The following is a 24,013-nucleotide window of genomic DNA, read 5'->3' as shown; positions in this document are numbered from 1 at the left end:
CTGTGCGGGGGTCGGGTGCGCCCACACGTCCAGGGGCTCCGCGCTTGGCCACGGCCGGGAGGAGGCTGACCCTGCCCCACGCCCCACGCCCGTCCGCATCTGGGTTCCACGGGGAAAGACGTGGGGCCGAGTGGGCGGCGGTGTGTGTGTGGGTGTGTGTGTGTGTGTATGTGTGTGTATGTATGTATGTGTGAAGGCTCTTGAGGTTGTGGGACTAGCACGAGTTCTAATTTAAACCCAGCAAACAAACCTCCCCAGGACGATTGGAATGAGTTGAGGCCTGATTGCTGACTGACCCCGTGGTCAGCATCCGCAAAGGAACCGGTTATCTGACCCCGAGAACTTGGTCAGACGAAGCCCAGGCCTGAATAGGGCGTTAAAATATGTGTGTGTGTGTTTGCGCGCGCGCGCGTGTGGGTGAGTGTGTGTGTTGAGTGGGGCGGGGCCCTGTGGGTACGCGTCAAAGACGCGAGAGCCTGCGCCGCGACTCACGGTTTTTTCCCCAATGATGCTTTAAGGAAGTTATCATTGTTCTGCTTTTCAAATGCTGCAGCCCCATTCGGAATCTCCAGATGAATCCTCATTTTACTCCTTGTTATCCCAGAGTTCCGAACAGGTCGTGCTGACCAGAATGAACAGGAGATACCTGTAGCTTGCTCACTTGGCAAAGTTTGTTTGTTTTTTGCTGCTTTCCTCCCATCTTGTTTCTTGGCGACAGGGCGAGTTTGTTTACGGTTTCCCGCTGTCCAAAATAAAAAAGTAAGGATCAGGGTGGTAAAATGCTCGCTCTCCCAGTTATATGTACTGTACTTGGGAGTGTTTTTCATTCGATGCTGATTAAATGTAATTAAAAAATTAAATCTAAATGGAATCTTCAAGAAAACCGTTGAACTTTAAAAAATACCGTATTATAAGTAACTGATAGGTTGTTATTCCTCTAATAGCCTGCAGGGCACTTTGCAATGGAATTTTTTTCAGGCCGTAATAATGGTAGAAACAATAAACTTAACATTTTATTGCGTGCTTACTGTGTGCAAACAGTGTGCTAAGTGCTTTACCTATGCATTGTCTTTAATCCTCACAGCAAGTGAGATAGGTGCTATCATGATCTCCATATTATAGATATAGTAATTTTAAGCTTATTAATGGCAGAACCTAAATGTGAACTCAGGTTTCATTCATTAATAACCTGTCTTAGTGAAGATATGGAGAAATGGGTATTCTCATGCATTGCTGGCAGGAAAGGGATAATATATTTATACTTAAAAATGTACATATCGGCCGGGCGGGGTTGCTCACGCCTGTAATCCCAGCACTTTGGGAGACCGAGGCGGGCGGATCACAAGGTCAGGAGATGGAGACCATCCTGGCTAACACGGTGAAACCCCGTCTCTACTGAAAACACAAAAAATTAGCCGGGCGTGGTGGCGGGCGCCTGTAGTCCCACCTACTCGGGTGGCTGAGGCAGGAGAATGGCGTGAACCCTGGAGGCGGAGCTTGCCGTGAGCCGAGATCGTGCCACTGCACTCCAGCCTGGGCAACAGAGCGAGACTCTGTCTCAAAAAAAAAAAAAAAAAAAAAAAATGTAGTTATCGTTTGACCCAGCAATTCTCCTTCTGAATATTTCCCAAGGAAATAAGTAATGTAACCAATACTTATATCAAGAAGTTTTCATTATAGTATATAGAGAAAAGCTGTTAACTATCTAAAGTACAATGAAAGGAAATTGGTTAAATTGTGGTATAGTTTTATACTGCCTACCATTAAAAGTGATATGGAAAGATGTTCAGCATGTACATTTTTAACTGAAAAAAAGTTTCAAATTATTTCAGTTTTTTAAAGTTTTATATTTTCATTAATTCAACACATATTCATTGAGCTTCCCCTAGGCACTTGAGATACATCGTGAGCAAAACAGATAAAAATTCCTGTTCTTATGGAGCTTATATTTAGTAATGGGAAGCAGAGAGTAAGCAGTAAAGACAATAACCAGTTAATTATATAGTATGTTAGGTGAAAAGTGCTATGGAAAACAAGAGCAGGGTAAGGGAAATCAGGAATGAGGGTGGGGGCTAGGCAGTTTACAGTATTTTATAAAATGGTTGGGATGGGCGTTATTGAAAAGGTACAATTTGAGTAAAGACTTGGAAGAGGTAAGGAAATTAGCCAAATGAATATCTGGGGAACGACTACTCCAGGCAGAAAGAGTAACTAAAGGAATAGCAAGGAGGCCAAAGTGGCTGAAGCAGAGTGATGGAGGTGGCGATGAGGCCAAATTATGTAGGGTCTTGTAGGTAATGTAACTGTGACTTTTACCCTGAGGAAAGGGGGGACCAATGCAGGGTTTGAACAGAGGAGTTTCATGATCTGCCTTGTTTTAAAAGGATTGCATTGACTGCCATGTGACGAATAAACTGTAAGGGGGCAAAAGTAAAAGCAGGAGAATATTTCAGTAATTCAGGAAAGATATGGGTGTCCTTCAGAGCAGTATGGTAGTGGCAGTGGAAGTGAATAGACATAGTTAGCCTCTAGGTATATTTTGAAAGAACCAGTGTGGTTTCCTGACAGAATGGATGAGGGTTAGAGAGTAAAACGGAGGAGACATGGAAGACTCCAGGGACCTGAGTATCTAGAAGAATGAAATTGTTATTAACTGGGATATTATGGTGATTTTGTAATATACCTACAGGGTCTTTGATGTTTTTCTCTTAAGTAGGAGAAACTTAATTTCCTTCCCTTCAAGTGGGGGCTGGACTTAGTAACTTGTGTCTAATGAATAGATTATGGTAGAAGTGATGATGTATGACTTCAATACTAGATAATAAAGTGCATTGTGCCTTCCTCCTTGCCTTCTCTTTTTGAATCACTCACTTGAAGGGAAGCCAGCTGTCATGTTGCGAGGAGACTCAAGCAACCCTAAGGAAAGCTCCATGTTGCACAAAACTGAGGGCTCCTGACAATAGCCGTAAATTGTTATACAGCAATAGATAACTAATACAAATGGGTAAAGTTGCAGGAATAGCAGGGCTTGCTGGTGAAGACCAGTTCAGTTTGGGGCATGTTAAGTTTGAGATGTCCATTAGATACCAAAGTGCACATGTCAAGTAGGCAATTGGATTTTATGTCTAGCATTAGTGAAAGGTCTGGTCTGGAAATATAAATTTGGATGTTATCAGCATATAGATAGTATTTAAAGCTAGGAGACAGAATGAGAACATAATGAGAGTTGTTTGTGTGTATGTGTGTGTGCCTGTGAACATGTACTCTAAAATGTTAACAGTAGTAATTTGTGGGTAATAAAGTAATTTTTAATTTCAAAAAAGTTGTTTATATATTTTCTGATTTTCTACAATGACCAAGTGTTATTTAATTTAAAAAAAGAATTTCCAGAAATGGGTATTTATGTAGAAAGCACGGGTAGAGATGTTAAGATACAGGTTCTCATAAGGTATGTAAATAGCTTAAGGTCTGCACTGTATTTCATATCCCATAAGGGACCTCTGGAAAGTTTCTTGCTGTGTATATTTCTTCCACCTCAGAAATGAACAAAATAGTAATGGTTCTTATTTTATATCTAGAGAGTACTTTATAGATTCAGGTGACAATATTATGTTATTTTAAAAAAATGAAACTATTTCTACTTTCTTTTAGTTTTTCTATTGCCAAAATACAAGTGATTTTTAAATTTTATTATAAAAGTAATGCAAGTTTGCTACAACTACTTTTTTGTTTTGTTTTTTTTTTTTTTGCATTTTCCAGAGAAGGAAAAGCACACTAATGATCCAATTGTCCATCTATATTCTGGTAAATTTGTTCACATTTTGATATATTTACTTCTCCCTATTTCTACTTAATTTTTAAAAACATGATTGTAATCATATTGCAGATATTCAGCTTTTTCCCACTCAGCATATGATACACTTTTCCCTGTTTTACTCAGACCTCACAACCATAATTTAATGTCAGTGAAATACTTCATAAAGTGACTGTGCCTTAGTTAATTTAGTAATTTCCTGATTGCCGTACGTTTAGGTTGTTTCCCAATTTTCAACATCAGTAATGTTTTAATGAACATTCTTGTGCAAAATCCTCTTCTGCATACACTAGCTTGCCAGAAGTAGAATTACTAGGTGAAAGACATAAACATTTTTAAGACTTTAATACATAGGATATTGCTAAATTAATGTGATTTTAGAACATTCTGTCTACAACTTGAAATTTATATTGGTTTTAGGCTTGAAAATTGAGATTCAAACAATTTTCTTGGCAAATAAGAGAGCATACAAGCGCTGCCTAATTTAAGAATGTTCCATTTGTATGCACCATTAATGTATCCCTATGGTGTACTATGTAATACACCTAACATCAGATATATGGTGTATAATAAATGTTGTATAATATTGAATCAAGCTAGTGTTTCTTATTTATATATAATTTCTCCACTCATAAATAGGTAGCACACCCTATTCCTTAATAGTGTTTTAGTTTATAAGGCATCATTAATTTTTACAATAATAATCACAGCATTTTCCAGAGCTGCCCAATTTAGTACTTAGCCAAAAATTACAGCAAAACATTGGGCGAAAATAATAGACATTATGTGTAATGTAAATTGGGTTCTATAATCTTTAATTCCTTTGGGGTGTCAGTTTTATTTCATATATTCTTAACTCTGTTTACTATGTTGAGTTGTTAAGTGTTTATCTCTCTCACTAATCTCTATTTCCTTCTGGCAGATATAACATGTTTTGCCCATCTTTGCATACTCAATCTTACAGCACAATTTATAGGTCATAAATGCTCAGAAGTATTAATTACTATCAAATTATTTCGAATTTTTGTCAAAGATTGGCATTTAAAAATCCTATACAGCTTAATATGCTTCTAATATATGGAGGAAGACAAAAAAAGTGTTTATTGATTACTTATTTATGTGCCAGGGTCTAGGCTGTATGCTTCGTGTACAATTTTCATTCTTCATATTCTATCTATGTAACATATATGTAATGTATATAATAACTTCATATACATTATCATTTGTGATGACATCACAAAACTCCTATGTAATAGAAGTTATTATTTTCATTGTACATATGAGAAAATAGGCCCAGAGGAATCTGGTTAAAATGTAAATCAGATGATATCACTCCAAGGCCCAAAACTCTCTAGTGCTGTGCTGTTCGGTACAATAGCCATTAGTTATATGGTTATTGAGCACTTGAAATGTGGTGTGTTCAAACTGAAATATGCTGTAAGTGTAAAGTACATGCTGCATTTCAAAGACTTAGTATGAAGAATAGAATCTAAAATATCTTAATTTTTTACTGTTGATTACATGTTGAAATGATATTTTAGATAATCAAGTTAAATAAAATATTAAAATTAATTTCACTTGTTCCTTTTTTCTTTGTAAAAAAGTTACTAGAAAAATTTATATTTGTGTAATGTAAATTTACATTTATATTACATTGCATTCCTACTGGAAGGCACTGCTCTAGTGGCTTTTCATGTCATGTAGAATGGTGTACGTAGAATGGTGTGCAGTCTGCCTTCTGTCACCTCTGATCTGATCTCGTCCCCTACTCCTCCCCTGCACTCATTCCTCTCTGGCTACCCTGCCCTCCTTGTTCCTTAAGCACAACAGACTCCCATCCTGAGGGCCTTTGCCTGTGTTCCTGCTGCCTAGATTACTCTCCCTCCCACAGGATATCCACGCTGCTCACTCCTGCTCCTTCTTCAGAACTTCTTTGAAATGCCACTTTCTCAGTGAGGCCTCCTTTGGCTGTCTCTCCAAAGTTAGAGGCTCTCTGTCTCAATCCTTGTGTTTCTCCTTAGCACTTAACACTATCCAACTTATCTCTGTTTTACTTATTATCTTATTGTCTCTTTCCTTCACTAGAATTTGAGCTCCATGAAGGCAGGATTTTTTTTTTGAGTTTTAGTAATTATTCTCAGCATCTAATGGTGTTTAACATATGTTAGGGCCTCATTACTATTTGTGAAATTGAATAGGAAACCACTGTAACCTATTTAATTGAATACATTCAGTTATGAGGCAGAGAGCTTTTGTGTTGAGGGACTATTGTTAGTGGATATTAGTGAGGATGACATTCTATTAATAGGGGTTTTTGAGAAGGGCCAGAAACCAGTAAATTTTGTGAGAAGGGCTTATTCCTCTTTGCATCAGCTTCCATAATGTGTTCGCCTATAATGCTGTTGTGCATAAAAGCCATCATAGTCTTTGACATCCTTTTCACTAGCAAACTAAAAGGTAAGCCATGGGAGTCTATTGTGCCAGGAAAAACAACTCCTGGTAACCACTTTCATATATATGTCTTTCAGGGAATTCCACAGGCAGTTCCCAGAGAGAGTATGAATGCTAATTCTTTACTGCATACCTCACTGCTTTTCATCTGACATCACAGTGTGAAATAACCAAGGGGAGGATATGGTGGTAGTGATGGGTGCTGTCTTTCTTGAATCTGAGCCAGAAACCTTCCATAGGAAAGGGATGTAATTCTCGACAACACTGATTAGAAAACTTATCAAGCTTTCCAGATTAATCTTCTGCCATATACATTTACCTTCAGTTTCAGTGACATTAAACCAACCTAAAGTTTCTCAAGCACGCAATTGTATTCAAGCCTGGAATGCCCCACTCAGCCTTGTGACCAATGCCAGGGCTAAAAGCTCTCCTAAAAAATTAGAGTTAAGTGTAAGGAAATCATATTATTGAATTTTTTATAGTGTATACCTAAATTGGAAACAAAAATACAATTTAGCATGTTATATATAGTATTACCTGGAGCTTCTAAAAGTTATAAATGACTAGTTGACTCTATTTATTAATCTAATGTTCAGAGATCTAGGTATATATAGGCTCTTACCATTTAAAGTTGCAACTTCTTGGATTCTAAGTATTTCCTAGATATTTCTAGTTAGGTGTCTTTCAATTTACTGTTTAGATTCAAGAGCTGTTTTATATCATTCAAGTTGATATGCTCAGTCTTAAAACCTGATTGCTTTACCTTTTCTTAGTTTACTTAGTTTAACAGATACACATTTTTTAGTATGTAGTTTTACCTCTCTATGTAGACTAAAACTGGAGGGAAAGTCTTAGAGATTTTTCAGATGCAGTTAGAAAAATGTATTTACTGGGAGGCGGAGGTTGCAGTGAGCCAAGACCACGCCATTGCACTCCAGCCTGGGTGACAGAATGAGACTCTGTCTCAAAAAAAAAAAAAGAAAAATGTATTTAAGTGCATAGTTAGAACTTAGCTAATAACATCATATTGCATGGTTCTTTAATGGTAGAATCAAAATAGTAAATAAATATGTACTTCTTAAATTCCTAACACTATTAAGAAGTATTTTTATCTCAAATTATTTAAACTTCAAAAAATTAACTTACTTTAATCTCATTATAAGAGAGTTAGAGGAGTTTCCTGGAATAATTCAATAAAAAAATTTTTTGTGGGCCCATAATTGTACGTATTTGTGGAGTATATAAGATATTTTGATATAAGCATACCATATGTAATGATCAAATCAGGATAATTGGGATATCCATTATCTCAAATATTTATCCTTTTTTTGTGTGTGTTGGGAACATTTCAAATCCATTTCTCTAGTTATTTCGAAATACATAACAAATTATTGTTAACTACAGTTGCCGTATTGTGCTACAGAACATTAGATCTTATTCCTCCTACCTATCTGTGTTTTTTGTACCCAGGAATAATTAAATTTTTGTTAAGGTTTTAAACGTGAAGGATGAGATGAATTTAAAGCAAATATATATATGAAAAGCTATTTTTTCACAGTAAGTCATGTTTAATATTTTCTAGACAATATAACATTGAAAATTAATGACTTTAAGAAGTAAGGAAAAGTGTAATAACAGGGATCACACTGTTGAACAAAGTTAAATAAATATGATAGCTGCTAAACAATGTGAGTTTGTTCAGAGTGACGGAGGTCCCAACTAATTTTTACTTAGGATTCTGAACATTGTAATACTATTTTTAAAAACTTAATTCTGTGAATTACAAAACTAGTATTTATAGGTAATTTTAACAATTCTAGATTTCCAGGTTTATTTAAAAATGATATTAAAAATAAACTCTTCAATAATGCCATTACAAATAAACTTATTTAGAGTTCATATTGTTGTTAAAGATATGAAAAAACTTACCATTTTCCATACTTTCCTTACTGCTGTGATCTCTTGGGCAGTGTGCTTTAAATAACAGATTGTTCAGTTTTTGAAATATTGGTAGTGATAACTATCTTTATTGAGGACAGATAGTGTGCTTAGTACAGCACAGAACATACTGCACACTCCCTGACAGAAAGAAATCAGGAAGGTCAAATAACTGATAATTTGGATAAGCGAAATGAATAAAAGCAAATGAACTCTAGTCAGCAAGGGCAGTGGAGTACATTTAGGAATAAAAATATTAACATATTGGTGGTTGAAACTGAAGTTCATACAACTAATGATGATGGTTGTTATGGATTAAATAATCCCCCCACCCCTCAATTTATACGTTGTCATAGCCTTGCATACCTCAGGATGTGACCTTATTTAGAAATAGGGTCATTGTAGCTGTAATTAGTTAAGATGAGACCATGGCCAGGAGCAGTGGCTGATGCCTGTAATCCCAGCACTTTGGGAGGCTGAGGCAGATGGATCACCTGAGGTTAGGAGTTCGAGACCAGCATGACCAACATGGTGAAACCCTGTCTCTACTAAAAATACAGAAATTGGCTGGGCATGGTGGTGCACGCCTGTTATCCCAGCTACTCTGGAGGCTGAGGCAGGAGAATTGCTTGAACTTGAGGGGGGCGGAGGTTGCAGTGAGCCAAGATCGTGCCATTGTACTCCAGCCTGGTCAACAAGAGCAAAACTCTGTCTAAAAAAAAAAAAAGATGAGGCTGTGCTGGAGTAGGGAGGGTCCCTAATCCAATATGACTGGTGTCCTTATAAAAAGGGGAAATTTAAACACAGACATGATTACAGAGAGAATGTCATGTGAACTTGAAGATGACTGTCCATAAACCAAGGAGAGAGGCCTGCCTGGAACAGAGCTTTCCCTCCCAGCCTTTAGAAGGAACCAACCCTCCCAACACTTTTTCAGACTAATAGCCTCTAGAACTTCGAGGCAATAAATTCTCTTGTAGTACTTGATTATGAGAGCCCTAGGAAACTAATGTGATAGTTTTACAAGAGTACCAATTTATTTTGTATAGAGTATAACAGAAAAGGATATAGGGTTTATCCAAACAGAAGGTGAACATAATTAATAAATTTCTAGAGTAAATGTGAGATAGTAGATATCCCAGTAGACCTAATACTGGGGAAACAATTTTTACTGTGTATAGTTCTAGACTGTGCCACCTTTGAAACTGGAAAACAAGAAACAAGGAAATCCTACAAAACAATGTATGGAGAATGTCCTAAAGATTAAAGGGTTAGAAAAACCAGCCAAAAGAAAAGTTGGGAACTTTGAATTGTAGAAAATCCTCATCATTTTTGACTTCAGGAATTTGGAACTGATAATTCTGTGAATTTTACTCTACACATAGTAGTTATGTTATTAGAAGAAGAATATGTAAATAATTTTATAGACTGTTTTCAAGCATCTTCCAGTATCTTAAGGCATCACTTTACTCTTATGAAGAATGAATACGCTGAATTCCAGTTGGCACTGGGCTAATGGAGGCTGCTAAAATCCTAATCTCTCAACACATCCTCCCCTAAAACCTGTGAATTCAACTTGAAGCACAAGTAAACCATTCATGAAATTACTCTTTAGCATTGCTAGGAGATCAAGGATACCATGAACCTCAAATTATCTATAAGTATAAAAACAGAAAATTTCTGTTGCTGCTACAAGCATGGAGAGTGGGGGAGGGGAGTCTTTAGTATTTCGTTGGAAAAGAAGAGCAGGGAGCAGGAAACTGGATCAAGCACTATGAAAATCTCCTTCAGAAAAAGAGAGTCTAATTTAAACTGTTAAACGTCTAAACAGAGGTTAGGTCTAGAAGTTAGTAATTCATAGCACTGAGTACAGGAATGTGAATTTGAGCAGGACTGAAGGGGGCAGCCTTGACAAAACATTGCTTCTGGAGATGGGAGATAAATAGAGCAGTGGAGATGCCCCTCAGATGGCAAGGGAGGGAAAGAACAAAGTAATGGGGAAAACTGATGGTCCTGCAGAAATGAAAGAGAACTAGAAGACATGCCAGCTGCTTTTGCTCACCCCTAACAGCTCAACATTGTCTATGAAATAAACTGAACTTCACTATAGTGACAGAGGGAACACTCTTGAACTAGGATTCCTGTGTATGAAATGCTTAGAAATAGGAAAAATCACAAATAAGAAATAAATTACAAGATGTAAGGGAGAATGTATTGAAATGAAAATTTAATGTGTCACTTAAGATAGATATGAATGAGAATGAGGTAAAGACAGACATCAGAAGGGTCAGAGATACAAAGTGGTTGAATGTAAGACAGGCAAAGAAGACCCAACATGCATGTAATTGAAATATCTAAAGAAGAAGTATTTGAACCAAATACATATTTAAAGCTATTATCCAAGAAAACTTTATAGTAGAAATAAGAAAAAACTTAAATCAACATATCAAAAGGGGCCCACTGTGTTCCTGGGAAAACTGACTTAGCATGATCAACCCCAAGACATGTAGTAAAGTTACTAGACTTTAAAGACAAAGAAAATACCTTCAGGAACTCTAGGAAAAAGAACAAGTTACTTAATGGCAGATAAAATTAGTCTGCCATCAGACTTCTCAAAAGTAGCATATAAAAGCAAGGCAAAAGTGGAACAGCATTTTCAAGAAACTCAAGGAATGAAAGTGTGAACCAAGGATTTTATATCTAGTTGTTCTTCAAGTATCCAGGCTATAAAGAAAAACAGTTTGAAACATGTAAAAACTCAGGGAATACTGTGCCCATGAGACCGTCCTGAGGAATCATTAGAGCAGTGGTCCTCAAAGTGTGGTCCCCAGACCAGCAACATCAGCAGCACTGGGGAACTTGTTAGAAATGCATATTTTCAGGCCTACCCCGGACTTACTGAGTGAGAAACTTTGGGATGGAGTCCATTATTGTGTGTTTTAGCAAGCCCTGCAGGCCATTCTGATGCATACCTTTTAAGAAGATGAACTTTTTCCAGCCAAGGGATGATTGAGGAAACTTTGGCAGAGAACTGATAGTGAATATTGATATTGATTGTAGATACAGGTCTAAGAAATGAGTAGAGACATAATTTGAAGGACAGTATGAAAAACATCATATGTATTGTCAAAGTAGAAAGAACACAACTAAACATGAGAAAATAAGGAACAGAGACAGGAAAAACTAGAATTAAATTATTAATTGTTATATAGGTAATAGAAGTCAGAGAGTACCACTTAAAACAGTCAAACAAGATAGTAAAAAATTAAGTAAGAAAAAAAGATGATTAAAGGCATCTTAAAAAATATAATGGCAAAGAAACCACTAGAACAACTCAATTAAATGCAATATATAATCCTGGATGGAGGAAAAAATTGCTAAGAGGAATTTATTGTTATAACTGATGAAAGTGGAATATGGAATGTAGATTAAATAGAGTATTGCATCAATGTTAACCTGAATTTGATAATATGAATATTTAAGAGAATATCCTTGTTCTCAGGAAATACACACTGATAAAGTGGTAAAGGGCAAATTTTGATACTGAAATTTTAAATATTGGAATCACTTTGTAATTTTCATCAAGTGTTTAAAAACATGATTACTATTTACCTGTACAGTATGATTTGAAGCTAAGCAGAGATGAAAATATATTTGATCATTTCTTTACATTTCTCATGGTGTAATTCTATGATCATTTACTATAAACCTCTTGTGGATAAAGCAGAAAAAGTTTTGCATTGAATACTTAAGCTTTCACCTTGCACTGCATATTCCGAACAGAATATCCAGCAAATAAATTTAGTTGTTTCTTTTTAAATGTACTAAAACTCAGGGTATTAGTATGAACTAACTTAGGATGGAAATAGTAAAGATGAGTACAAATGGTGTTTCCTAATATTTTAAAATTCATTTATACCAGCTTTTTCCAACTTTTTTAAGCAATAGTGAAGTACTTTGTTTTTCTTTTTTAAAGATATGGATGTAATGAGGCCCTTGATAAATGAGCAGAATTTTGATGGGACATCAGATGAAGAACATGAGCAAGAGCTTCTGCCTGTTCAGAAGCATTACCAACTTGATGAACAAGAGGGCATTTCGTAAGTGTTATGGTTTATAAGTCTCCTTTTCTTTTAATTCAGTATGTATTTTGTAATCTTCTTCTACAGGCAAGACATTCTATTACATTACAAGACACAAATATAAGGCATAGTCTCCACCTTCAATGAGTTTATAGTCTATTTGGGAAAGAAATGCATTTAAATCACAGAGCAGTGTATAGGAATTACTGCAGTGATGATGCATAACAAATGCTAGGGATCTTGAAAGAAGGGAGATCTGATTAAGTGGAACAGGAATGTTAAGAGAAGCGATGTCTGAAATTATCAGGAGGTAGTACATGCTTCTTTATACTGAAACAAAGTCATGGAGGTAGGAAAGCATTGTAACTTTTTAAAACCTTTTTTGACATTTTGTCATCATTAGTAGATTTGAGTAACTTCTCATTCTAATAATAGTTTAATGGTTCAGCAAAGTAATATGCAATTGATCAGAAAAGAAGAATATAAACTGAAAAAGTATTTAGGTAAACACTTTTGTTTCATAAGTTTAAACATTTTCCTCTTCATTTTTGTTTCAACTTATTTCTTCCTGATGAAGATACTTCCTTCAGATGCCTCTGGAAACTACTCTTAGGTCAAATCCCTTACAGAATTCATAGTATCTAAAAATTAATTCGTGTTTATCTTACCTGTTGATGCATATAGTTTTAAAACTTGTATTTTTTAAAAATTAACTTCTTAGGTTGACAATCATAGATCAAATGTGTTTAGTATCATGGTTACATAGGTAGTGTCAATACATTGCTGTGTTACCATCCAAATACTCAACATTGTTTTGAAAATCATAGCAGCAAAATATCTTATGAGAAAATTACTTTTTTAAAAAAATTTATTGCTTTACTGTGTACAAAACCACACTGTAAAGAGGATGCCTTTAGTCTTTTTTAATTTAATTTTTTAGTATCTTGTTTGGCGGATATTTCACTTAACTATCTCATTTAATATCCACAATAACTCTTGTTATTCCACTTTTAAATAGCAAATATAGGACTTGAACCAAGTATGACTTCTGGCCCAGTGGTGGGATGGAAATGTTATTTGGTTCCTTGCCTAGATTAATTTTCAGTTCCCTTCTAGTACTATAACCATGATCATGTTATAATAGATTTTGTTCTAAAATATTTAAGTCTTACAACTTTTACTTTTCAGATTTGTACAAACTCTTATGCACCTTCTTAAAGGAAATATTGGAACTGGCCTTTTAGGACTTCCATTGGCAATAAAAAATGCAGGCATAGTGGTAAGACTTATCTTTGTAATTACCAGTTAAGATGCAGTTATCAGTCTCATTTATAGCAACCTAATATCTGGCCTAGTCAAATATAACCTTGTAAGGTGACGTTTAGATGATCATTTAGATGTTGTCTGATAAAATTGTGTCAACTGTGATAATGATATTTAACAAAAAATACTAATTACTTTATTCATTTCTACTTCATTACTTATTTGTAATATTTAGCCAAAAAAAGCCACAAACCTAAAACAGTCTTTGATTTTTTCAGGTATAGTTATATCTTATTATTATTTTGGATTTTCAGGAATTGAATTTAGCAGTGTAATCACAGCAACAAATATATTTATAGAGCAGATTATTGGTAATGTGACACTGTATAGTTTTTTAGAGTCAAATATACAGTTTTCAGAATTTAAATAACAGTTAAGAAAAGTTGGCCAGGTACGGTGGCCCACGCCTGTAATCCCAGCACTCTGGGAGGCCGAGGTGGGCGGATCACGAGGTCAGGAGATTGAGACCATCCTGGCTAACACGGTGAAACCCCATCTCTACTAAAAAATACAAAAAATTAGCTGGGCGTGATGGCAGATGCCTGTAGTCCCAGCTACTCGGGAGGCTGAGGCAGGAGAATGGCGTGAACCCAGGAGGTGGAGTTTGCATTGAGCTGAGATCGCGCCACTGTACTCCAGCCTGGGTGACAGAGCAAGACTCTGTCTCAAGAAAAAAAAAAAAAAAAAGAAAAGTAATAACAATAACTTTTAAAAACCAATATGTAAAGCATTGTTAGAGGCAGTTATTGTAATTATTGTAATTACAGAGAACCTTGATAGGGGAGAAACCCATTTATGAGGTAATAAAATAATATTTAACTTTTTTGAATAGACCACTTTCTAAAAACAGTTTTAACTATCTCTGCATTTGACTGTTTTGTTGCCCTAATTTAGATGATAAAAACTTTTGATTATGAAAATAAACTTTGGCAATATTTTGGTTGTATCTTGGTAATTACTAGCATTGCTTTAATTTTAGTAAATAAATATTTAAAATATTTTATTTACTACTTTTTGAAATAATTATTTTCTAAGCATGGTTTCTGACACATAGTAAGTACCCAAGAAGCAGTCTGTAGAAGAAATAAATTGCTCACGGTCTCCGTTTATATTGTGCTTTTTAGGGATTTAGATAATGATGCATGGTTGCATATAATTATAATGGTGGGTCACTGATAGTTGTAGACTTGCCATCTGATGTTAAATATGATCTTGTGTTCTATCCTACTTTGTTATCTATACTCCATATTCGTAGGTTTGAGTAGCTAAGTTGATAAGATGGAATTAAGCATGGTTGTCTTAAATATTACTTGAAATTCCTTCTGCATCAAGTTTATTAGTTTTTCCTTATGCAGTGACTAATCATTTTGCTCAACAAATATTTATTCACTGCATGTGAATAATCCATTGATTCATTGCTTATAAGATTACTCAATTTCTGTTAAATATTTAAACCTTATAAATTTTTTTTCCCCACAGCTTGGACCAATCAGCCTTGTATTTATAGGAATTATTTCTGTTCACTGTATGCACATATTGGTACGTTGCAGTCACTTTCTATGTCTGAGGTAAATGTGGATTTGTTAAGCCTATTTATTTTCAAGCTATCTTATTTAGAGCATCAGATAGTCTTATATTCTACTATGCTTTGTATTTCCTTTAAGCTCTTATATAGATACATCTAAGGTAATGAATATAGAAGAGGGTAGCATAATTTAAATCCGGTTAGAATCTATTTATTTTTAAAAGGTAGCCTTATTAGTGAAATAGTATGGTTTCTCTTAGTATAAATGGAAAAAATTAGAAAAGATACATAGAGGTAATGGAGACAGTGGTGTGATTTTTAGCTATAGCATAATGGTCTTCAATGTGTTAGTAATTCTGTTTTGATTATAATGCCTTTGGTGCTCCCTGCTGATGTATGGGTTAGTAGATAGTCAACAACACAATATTATTTTTCTGTATTTTTGTATCATGAAATACTTCTACTGGACAGTAGACCGTATGTATTCTAGTAGCCTAATATCAAGTCTTGACTCTTTTTTGTTGTTATATACTCTTAAAACTTTGGGCAAATCATTTATGAGCTTTATATAACAATGTATACTTGGGAAAAAAAAAGAGAGAGAGAATGGAGAAATAATACCTACCTCATGGGAAGATTAAATGAGATAGTTTATGTGAAAATGTATTGTGCAGCCTTGCACAGATGTATTATTAAATAATGCTGTTCTAAGAATGGAATAATTTAGACATGAATAATGTAGTTGATGTTTTAGGCATTTGAAATATTTAAATTAATAAACTACAAATATCAATTATATGAGTTCTGCACTTACATAAACTTTAGCAGTAGATAAAATTAATATACTGGTAAAAAGGACAGATTTAAACATTTAAAACTTTATGAGGCATGCTTTAGAAGTATGCAGATCTTGACATTTTGATAACTCATTTGTCAGTTCATAGCCTTGCATTTATTAATTCCCATTTATTTTATGTTTATTTGAAGAGGTGGTTTTATGGACCACCTTAAAATTTTTCTTTTTTCCTTTGTATGTATGTCATTAAATTACAGGTTTAAAAAGTCAACATTAGGTTATAGTGACACTGTGAGCTTTGCTATGGAAGTGAGTCCTTGGAGTTGTCTTCAGAAGCAAGCAGCATGGGGGCGGTAAGTACATACTCTGCTATTAATATATGATTGTTAAAATTGTATTAATTTTAAGTATTTTAACCTAACAATATATATAAATAAAAATATGGTAAAGTTGGGGAATAAACTTATGTAACCCTTAAACAGACTTGGGTTCTAATCTCAACTTGACCATTTTTCAGCTTTCTGACCTTGATCAAATTATTTATCATTGTGGTTTGTTTTTCTCACTATGAAATGAGTTTACAGTAATACCCATTTCACAGGATCATTATGGTAGATGAAGTAAAATGATATTTATAAAGCATGACCTGGTCAAATGATGACATAATCGTGTTCATTAATTTTTTAAATAAAGGAAAACAAGAAAAATGTTGCAGTCTCATTATTTCAAATAAAGTTGTTGTATTTGTATGCTTATCTGAGGTATAGCTATGTTTTAGCATAACCTTATTTTATTGTCCTGTTACTTAAATGTAACTTTATTATTGGTGGCTCTGGCTAATCAAAGTCAGATGAATACAGGACTAGAAAAATAAGGAAGCATAAGCAGTCAGCAAAGTGCTACCTGTTGTACAGATGACATATGAGATGGGAATTAAAAGAACAGTGTTAGTAGAGTAGTTTATAGTTAAGTGCGGCCTTTCTGGACATTTTTCAGGAAGTTAGATTTGGTATGAACTGCTCAGAGTTCCTGATATGCTGAGTAGGAGAATATATGCTATAATAAAATGTTTTAAAACTCTTGAAAAGAGAAATAAAATATATTGACATTTCAGTAGCTCTCATGGATACTCATTTGTGGATATCTTTTTTCAGGAGTGTGGTTGACTTTTTTCTGGTGATAACACAGCTGGGATTCTGTAGTGTTTATATTGTCTTCTTAGCTGAAAATGTGAAACAAGTGAGTATTTTTCTCCAGTTAGTGAAATCATTTTCTTCTAAAGCCCTAGTTATGGCTTCATATTTCTTCTGTGGAAGCCATGGTTGAATTTGAAAATGTGTTTCTTTCATAAATGATCTTCCTTTATAGATTTTCCTTTAGTCTTTTTTCTTGCAAGTTGGATTTCTGCTGTAATTGTTGATTTTACTGTTTTGCTATAATACTGATAATGCTTGTTTTTTCAGATCAGAATATGACATAATTTACTGATTCTTAGCTACTTGAAACTTAGATCTCAAAAGCATATACATAGATGCTTTGGAAGCATATTCTTTACATTGACATTCTATAAAGAACTGTATAAGGCTTTAGCCAGTAGCCTAAAAAATCAAGTAAAAATAGTGAGCATTCATTATTAAAATCCAGTAATTATAGCCATTGTGTAAAAAGATACTGTGTCCAAAAATGAACAGTTTTCTGTAGTTCTTTGAGAAACGTTCTCATATTATGAAGATTTGCTTTAAGAAGAAGTGGTTTGCAGTCTTGGAAGAGATTGACAGTGTATTTGGACAAATATGGAAAGCAATGAAATAAAAACTCCCTCCATCAAAACAATACTATAAAGCACGTTTATGACTGGTATCATTATTCCTACATTATCCCCTGCTTTTCTTTAATCATTATTTTAATCAATAACATTTATTAATTATCCACATGTCCATGGTACAGTAAACATTTTACATAGTAATATATAGGATTGTCTTGTAGATATTTTTATGCAAAATGATGAAGTGAGTATGTTTTCTAAAGAACCTATGTGTAGTTTGTTGTGCATTTGTGTGTATTTGAGTCTCTTTTCTAAGTATAGACTATGCTTCATTTCACTGAGAATTGGCAAACTGTTTCTATAGAGGGCCAGTTAATAAGTATTTTCTGCTTTGCAGGCCATATGGTCTCTGTTGTAACTACTGAGTTCAGCCATAGGCAACAATATGTAAACAAATAGATACGGCTGTATTTAGGGAAAATTTTATTTGCAATAGGTGGTCTGCAGACCATAGTTTTTTAACCCCTGATTGAGACTATCCCTGCATGCTATATTTGAGCCATTCACTTAACATTTTTAGTGTTGGAAGAAGTCATTGGGTCAAACCCTCTTTTATAAAACAGTTCATAGTTAGTTAGGAATTAGGGCTTGGATTTCTGGTCAGTTTTCTTTCCAGTGTACCATGTCTCAGCATCTAGAAAAGTTTTGTTTATATCTGAAGCCTTAAATGGCTGGAAACTTAAATGTCACCTGTTCTGTGAAACCTTTCTTAACTGTTCCTTCCATGCCTTCCTTTTCTTTATCTCTAGCCAGAATTTACTGTTTTTTCTCCTGGCTTCTGTATAACTTTTTAAAATAGCCTTGATCATGCTGTACTGAAGTTAATCTACAAGTTATTTTTCACCACTAGACAGCAAGCCTCATGAAGGAAGGGACTCCCATATCCCTTGTGTTCATCACTGTAAACTAGCATCTAAGAGTGCCTGGCTTATCAGTACCCAGTATGGTTATTGGCTCTGAAGGAAAATAAACTCACTGGACTGGGAGAGATTATACCTTTTTCATGTCTTTATTTCTCAGACCTAGTACTGCACCTGGTTGATAGCACAAGTGTCAGTAAAACTTTCTGGACTGAAAGGGTTTAATCCTTTTGTTTGATTTCCGCATTGATGGTCTCTGCCACTTTCCTTGCTCCCATCCTGTGCAAACACCCGTTTTTCCCATTTTCTCTGTGAACTCTTCTCTTTCAGCCTCTACATGATTGTTTTAGCTTGGTTTCTCACTTTCACAGCCATTTTCCTATGTCTATAAAAGGAATGGTAACCTTAGGATTTTCAAGGTAAACAATCATATCATCAACAAACAGGGACAGTTTGACTTCCTCTTTACCAATTTGGATGCCCTTTATTTCTTTCTCTTGTCTGATTGCTCTGGCTAGGACTTCCAGTACTGTATTGAAGAGGAGTGGTGAGAGTGGGCATCCTTGTCTTGCTCCAGTTCTCAGAGGGAATGCTTTAAACTTTTCCCCATTCAGTATTATGTTGGCTGTGGGTTTGTCATAGATGGCTTTTATTACATTACGGTGTGTCCCGTGACTGATAAAATAATTCAGCAAAGTTTCCAGATACAAGATTAATGTACACAAATGAGTAGCTCTTATACACCAACAGTGACCAAGTGGAGAATCAAATCAAGAACTTAACCCCATTTCCTTTTACAAAAGTTGCAAAAAAAATTAAACTACTCACCGGTTCCAAGATGGCTGAATACGAACAGCTCCAGTCTACAGCTCCCAGCTTGAGCGACGCAGAAGACGGGTGATTTTTGCATTTCCAACTGAGGTACTGGGTTCATCTCACTGCGGCTTGTTGGACAGTGGGTGCAGCCCATGGAGTGTGAGCCAAAGCAGGGCAGGGCATCATCTCACCAAGGAAGCACAAGGTGTTGGGGAATTCCCTTTCCTAGCCAAGGGAAGCCATGACAGATGGTACCTGGAAAATTGGGACACTCCCACCCTAATACTGCGCTTTTCCAATGGTCTTAGCAAATGGCACACCAGGAGATTATATGCTGCACCTGGCTTAGAGGGTCCCACACCAACAAAGCCTCGCTCACTGCTAGCACGGTGGGCTAGCAGTGCTCACTAGCACAGCAGTCTGAGGTCTAACTGCAAGGAGGCAGCGAGGCTGGGGGAGGGGCGTCCGCCGTTGCTTCGGCTTGAGTAGGTAAACAAAGTGGCCGGGAAGCTCGAACTGGGTGGAGCCCACCGCAGCTCAAGGAGGCCTGTCTGCCTCTGTAGACTCCACCTCTGGGGGCAGGGCATAGCTAAACAAAAGGCAGCAGAAACTTCTGCAGACTTAAACGTCCCCGTCTGACAGCTTTGAAGAGAACAGTGGTTCTCTGAGTGCAGAGTTTGAGATCTGAGAACGGACAGACTGCCTCCTCAAGTGGGTCCCTGACCCCCGAGTAGCCTAACTGGGAGACGCCTCCTAGTAGGGGCTGACTGATATCTCATACAGCCGGGTGCCCCTCTGAGATGAAGCTTCCAGAGGAAGGATCAGGCAGCAACATTTGCCGTTCTGCAATATTAGCTGTTCTGCAGCCTCTGCTGGTGATACCCAGGCAAACAGCGTCTGGAGTGGACCTCCAGCAAACTCCAACAGACCTGCAGCTGAGGGTACTGACTGTCAGAAGAAAAACTAACGAACAGAAAAGACATCCACAACAAAACCCCATCTGTACATTACCATCATCAAAGACCAAAGGAACGCAGCTCCTCGCCAGCAACGGAACAAAGCTGGACAGAGAATGACTTTGACGAGTTGAGAGCAGAAGGCTTCAGACGATCGGTAATAACAAACTTCTTCAAGCTAAAGGAGGATGTTCGAACCCTTCGCAGAAAAGCTAAAAACCTTGAAAAAAGATTAGACCAATGGCTAACTGGAATAAATAGTGAAGAGAAGACCTTAAATGACCTGATGGAGCTGAAAACCATGGCACGGGAACTACATGACACATGCACAAGCTTCAGTAGCTGATTCGATCAAGTGGAAGAAAGGGTATCAGTGATTGAAGATCAAATGAATGAAATGAAGTGAAAAGTTTAGAGAAAAAAGGGTAAAAAGAAACGAACAAAGCCTCCAAGAAATATGGTACTATGTGAAAAGACCAAATCTACATCTGATTGGTGTACCTGAAAGTGATGGGGAGAATGGAACCAAGTTGGAAAACACTCTGCAGGATATTATCCAGGAGAACTTCCCCAACCTACCAAGGCAGGCCAACATTCAAATTCAGGAAATACAGAGAACGCCACAAAGATACACCTCGAGAAGAGCAACTCCAAGACACATAATTGTCAGATTCACCAAAGTTGAAATGAAGGAAAACGTATTAAGGGCAGCCAGAGAGAAAGGTCAGGTTACCCGCAAAGGGAAGCCCATCAGACTAACAGCGGATCTCTCGGCAGAAACTCTACAAGCCAGGAGAGAGTGGGGTCCAATATTCAACATTCTTAAAGAAAAGAATTTTCAACCCAGAATTTCATATCCAGCCAAACTAAGCTTCATAAGTGAAGGAGAAATAAAATCCTTTACAGACAAGCAGATGCTGAGAGATTGTGTCACCACCAGGTCACAAGAGAAATGCAAATCAAAACCACAGTGAGTTCAGAAGGAATAGTAGCAGCTCCTCTTTGTACCTCTGAGACGTATCTCAAAATAGTAAGAGCTATTTATGACAAACCCACAGCCAATATCATACTGAATGGGCCAAAACTGGAAGCATTCCCTTTGAAAACTGCCACAAGATGGCCTCTCTCACCACTCCTGTTCAACAAAGTGTTGGAAGTTCTGGCCAGGGCAATCAGGCAGGAGAAAGAAATAAAGGGTATTCAATTAGGAAAAGAAGAAGTCAAATTGTCCCTGTTTGCAGATGATATGATTGTATATTTAGAAAACCCCATCGTCTCAGCCCAAAATCTCTGTAAGCTGATAAGCAACTTCAGCAAAGTCTCACGATACAAAATCAATGTGCAAAAATCACAAGCATTCCTATACACCAATAACAGACAAACAGAGAGCCAAATCATGAGTGAACTCCCATTCACAATTGCTTCAAAGACAATAAAATACCTAGGAATCCAACTTACAAGGGATATGAAGGACCTCTTCGAGGAGAACTACAAAGCACTGCTCAACAAAATAAAAGAGGACACAAACAAATGGAAGAACATTCCATGCTCATGGATAGGAAGAATCAATATCATGAAAATGGCCATACTGCCCAAGGTAATTTATAGATTCAATGCCATCCCCATCAAGCTACCAATGACTTCCTTCACAGAATTGGAAAAAACTACTTTAAAGTTCATATGGAACCAAAAAAGAGCCCGCATTGCCAAGACAATCCTAAGCCAAAAGAACGAAGCTGGAGGCATCACACTACCTGACTTCAAATTATACTACAAGGCTACAGTAACCAAAACAGCATGGTACTGGTACCAAAACAGAGATATAGACCAGTGGAACAGAACAGAGCCATCAGAAATAATACCACACATTTACAACCATCTGATCTTTAACAAACCTGACAAAAACAAGCAATGGGGAAAGGCTTCCCTGTTTAATAAATGGTGCTGGGAAAACTGGCTAGCCATATGTAGAAAGCTCAAACTGGATCTCTTCCTTACACCTTATACAAAAATTAATTCAAGATGGATTAAAGACTTAAATGTTAGACCTAAAACCATAAAAACCCTAGAAGAAAATCTAGGCAATACTATTCAGGATATAAGCATTGGCAAGGACTTCACGACTAAAACACCAAAAGCAATGGCAACAAAAGCCAAAATTGACAAATGGGATCTAATTAAACTAAAGAGCTTCTGCACAGCAAAAGAAACTACCATCAGAGTGAACAGGCAACCTACAGAATGGGAGAAAGTTTTTATAATCTACCCTTCTGAGAAAGGGCTAATATCCATAATCTACAAAGAACTTAAACAAATTTACAAGAAAAAAATCAAACAACCCCATCAGAAAGCAGGCGAAGGATATGAACAGACATTTCTCAAAAGAAGACATTTATGCAGCCAACAGACACATGAAATGATGCTCATCATCACTGGCCATCAGAGAAATGCAAATCAAAACCACAATGAGATACCATCTCACACCACTTAGAATGGTGATCATTAAAGTCAGGAAACAACAGGTGCGGAGAGGATGTGGAGAAATAGGAACACTTTTACACTGTTGGTGGGACTGTAAGCCAGTTCAACCATTGTGGAAGACAGTGTGGTGATTCCTAAAGGATCTAGAACTAGAAATACCATTTGATCCAGCCATCCCATTACTGGGTATACACCCAAAGCATTATAAATCATGCTGCTATAAAGACACATGCACACGTATGTTTATTGTGGCACTATTCACAATAGCAAAGACTTGGAACCCACCCTAATGTCCATCAATGATAGACTAGATTAAGAAAATGTGGCACTTATACACCGTGGAATACTATGCAGCCATAAAAAATGATGAGTTAATGTCCTTTGTAGGGACATGGATGAAGCTGGAAACCATCATTCTCAGCAAACTATCACAAGGACAGAAAACCAAACACTGCATGTTCTCACTCATAGGTGGGAATTGAACAGTGAGAACACTTGGACACAGGGTGGGGAACATCACACACCAGGGCCTGTTTCATCGGGTGGGAGGACAGGGGGAGGGATAGCATTAGGAGATACACTTAATGTAAATGACGAGTTAATGGGTGCAGCACACCAACATGGCACATGTATACATATGTAACAAACTTGCACATTGTGCACATGTACCCTAGAACTTAAAGTATAATAAAAAAAACCAAAAAACGAAGCAAAACAAAAAACCTGCAAACACACAGGATAGCACCTGACACAGTTATCACTCTCCAGGTATTTGTTGTTCCAACCTCTCCCCCTCAGTCTGAGCTAACCTATGAGGAACAATAAAATAATGTACAATAAAAATTGTAATTTAAGCAAAAAAAAAATTAAACTACTTAGGAATATACCTAACCAAAGAGTCGAAAGACCTCTACAAGGAAAACTACAAAACACTGCTGAAATAAATCATAGAAAACAAAAACAAATGGAAGCACACCCCATATATATGGATGGGTAGAATCAATATTGTGAAAATGACCATACTGCCAAAAGCAGTCTACAAATTCAGCACAATCCCCATCAAAATACCACCATCATTCTTCACAGAGTTAGAACAAACAATTCTAAAATTCATATGGAACTAAAAAAGAGCCCGCATAGCCAAAG

General features: G+C 36.4%; 1 protein-coding gene across 6 annotated transcripts in view; it reads left to right on the top strand.

The window, feature by feature from the left end:
- Positions 1-24,013, top strand: part of SLC36A4 (solute carrier family 36 member 4) — a 344,024-nt gene that overhangs the window by 289,145 nt on the left and 30,866 nt on the right. For 5 of the 6 annotated variants that reach the window (XM_054524923.2, XM_054524922.2, XM_002822350.5 and 2 more), the window contains 5 exons: positions 12,180-12,303; positions 13,474-13,564; positions 15,088-15,176; positions 16,187-16,282; positions 17,084-17,168. In XM_054524923.2, coding sequence (XP_054380898.1) covers positions 12,182-12,303; positions 13,474-13,564; positions 15,088-15,176; positions 16,187-16,282; positions 17,084-17,168 — 483 coding nt within the window. In that variant the 5' untranslated portion in view covers positions 12,180-12,181. Of the gene's footprint in view, positions 1-12,179; positions 12,304-13,473; positions 13,565-15,087; positions 15,177-16,186; positions 16,283-17,083; positions 17,169-24,013 lie in introns of those variants that run through there. The other variant, XM_009246946.4, reaches the window with a different exon arrangement.

Source organism: Pongo abelii, chromosome 9 (assembly GCF_028885655.2).
Source record: "Pongo abelii isolate AG06213 chromosome 9, NHGRI_mPonAbe1-v2.0_pri, whole genome shotgun sequence".
NCBI classification, from domain to species: domain Eukaryota; kingdom Metazoa; phylum Chordata; class Mammalia; order Primates; family Hominidae; genus Pongo; species Pongo abelii.
Note: the sequence above shows the minus strand (reverse complement) of the source record. Positions and strands in the feature narration are given on the sequence as shown.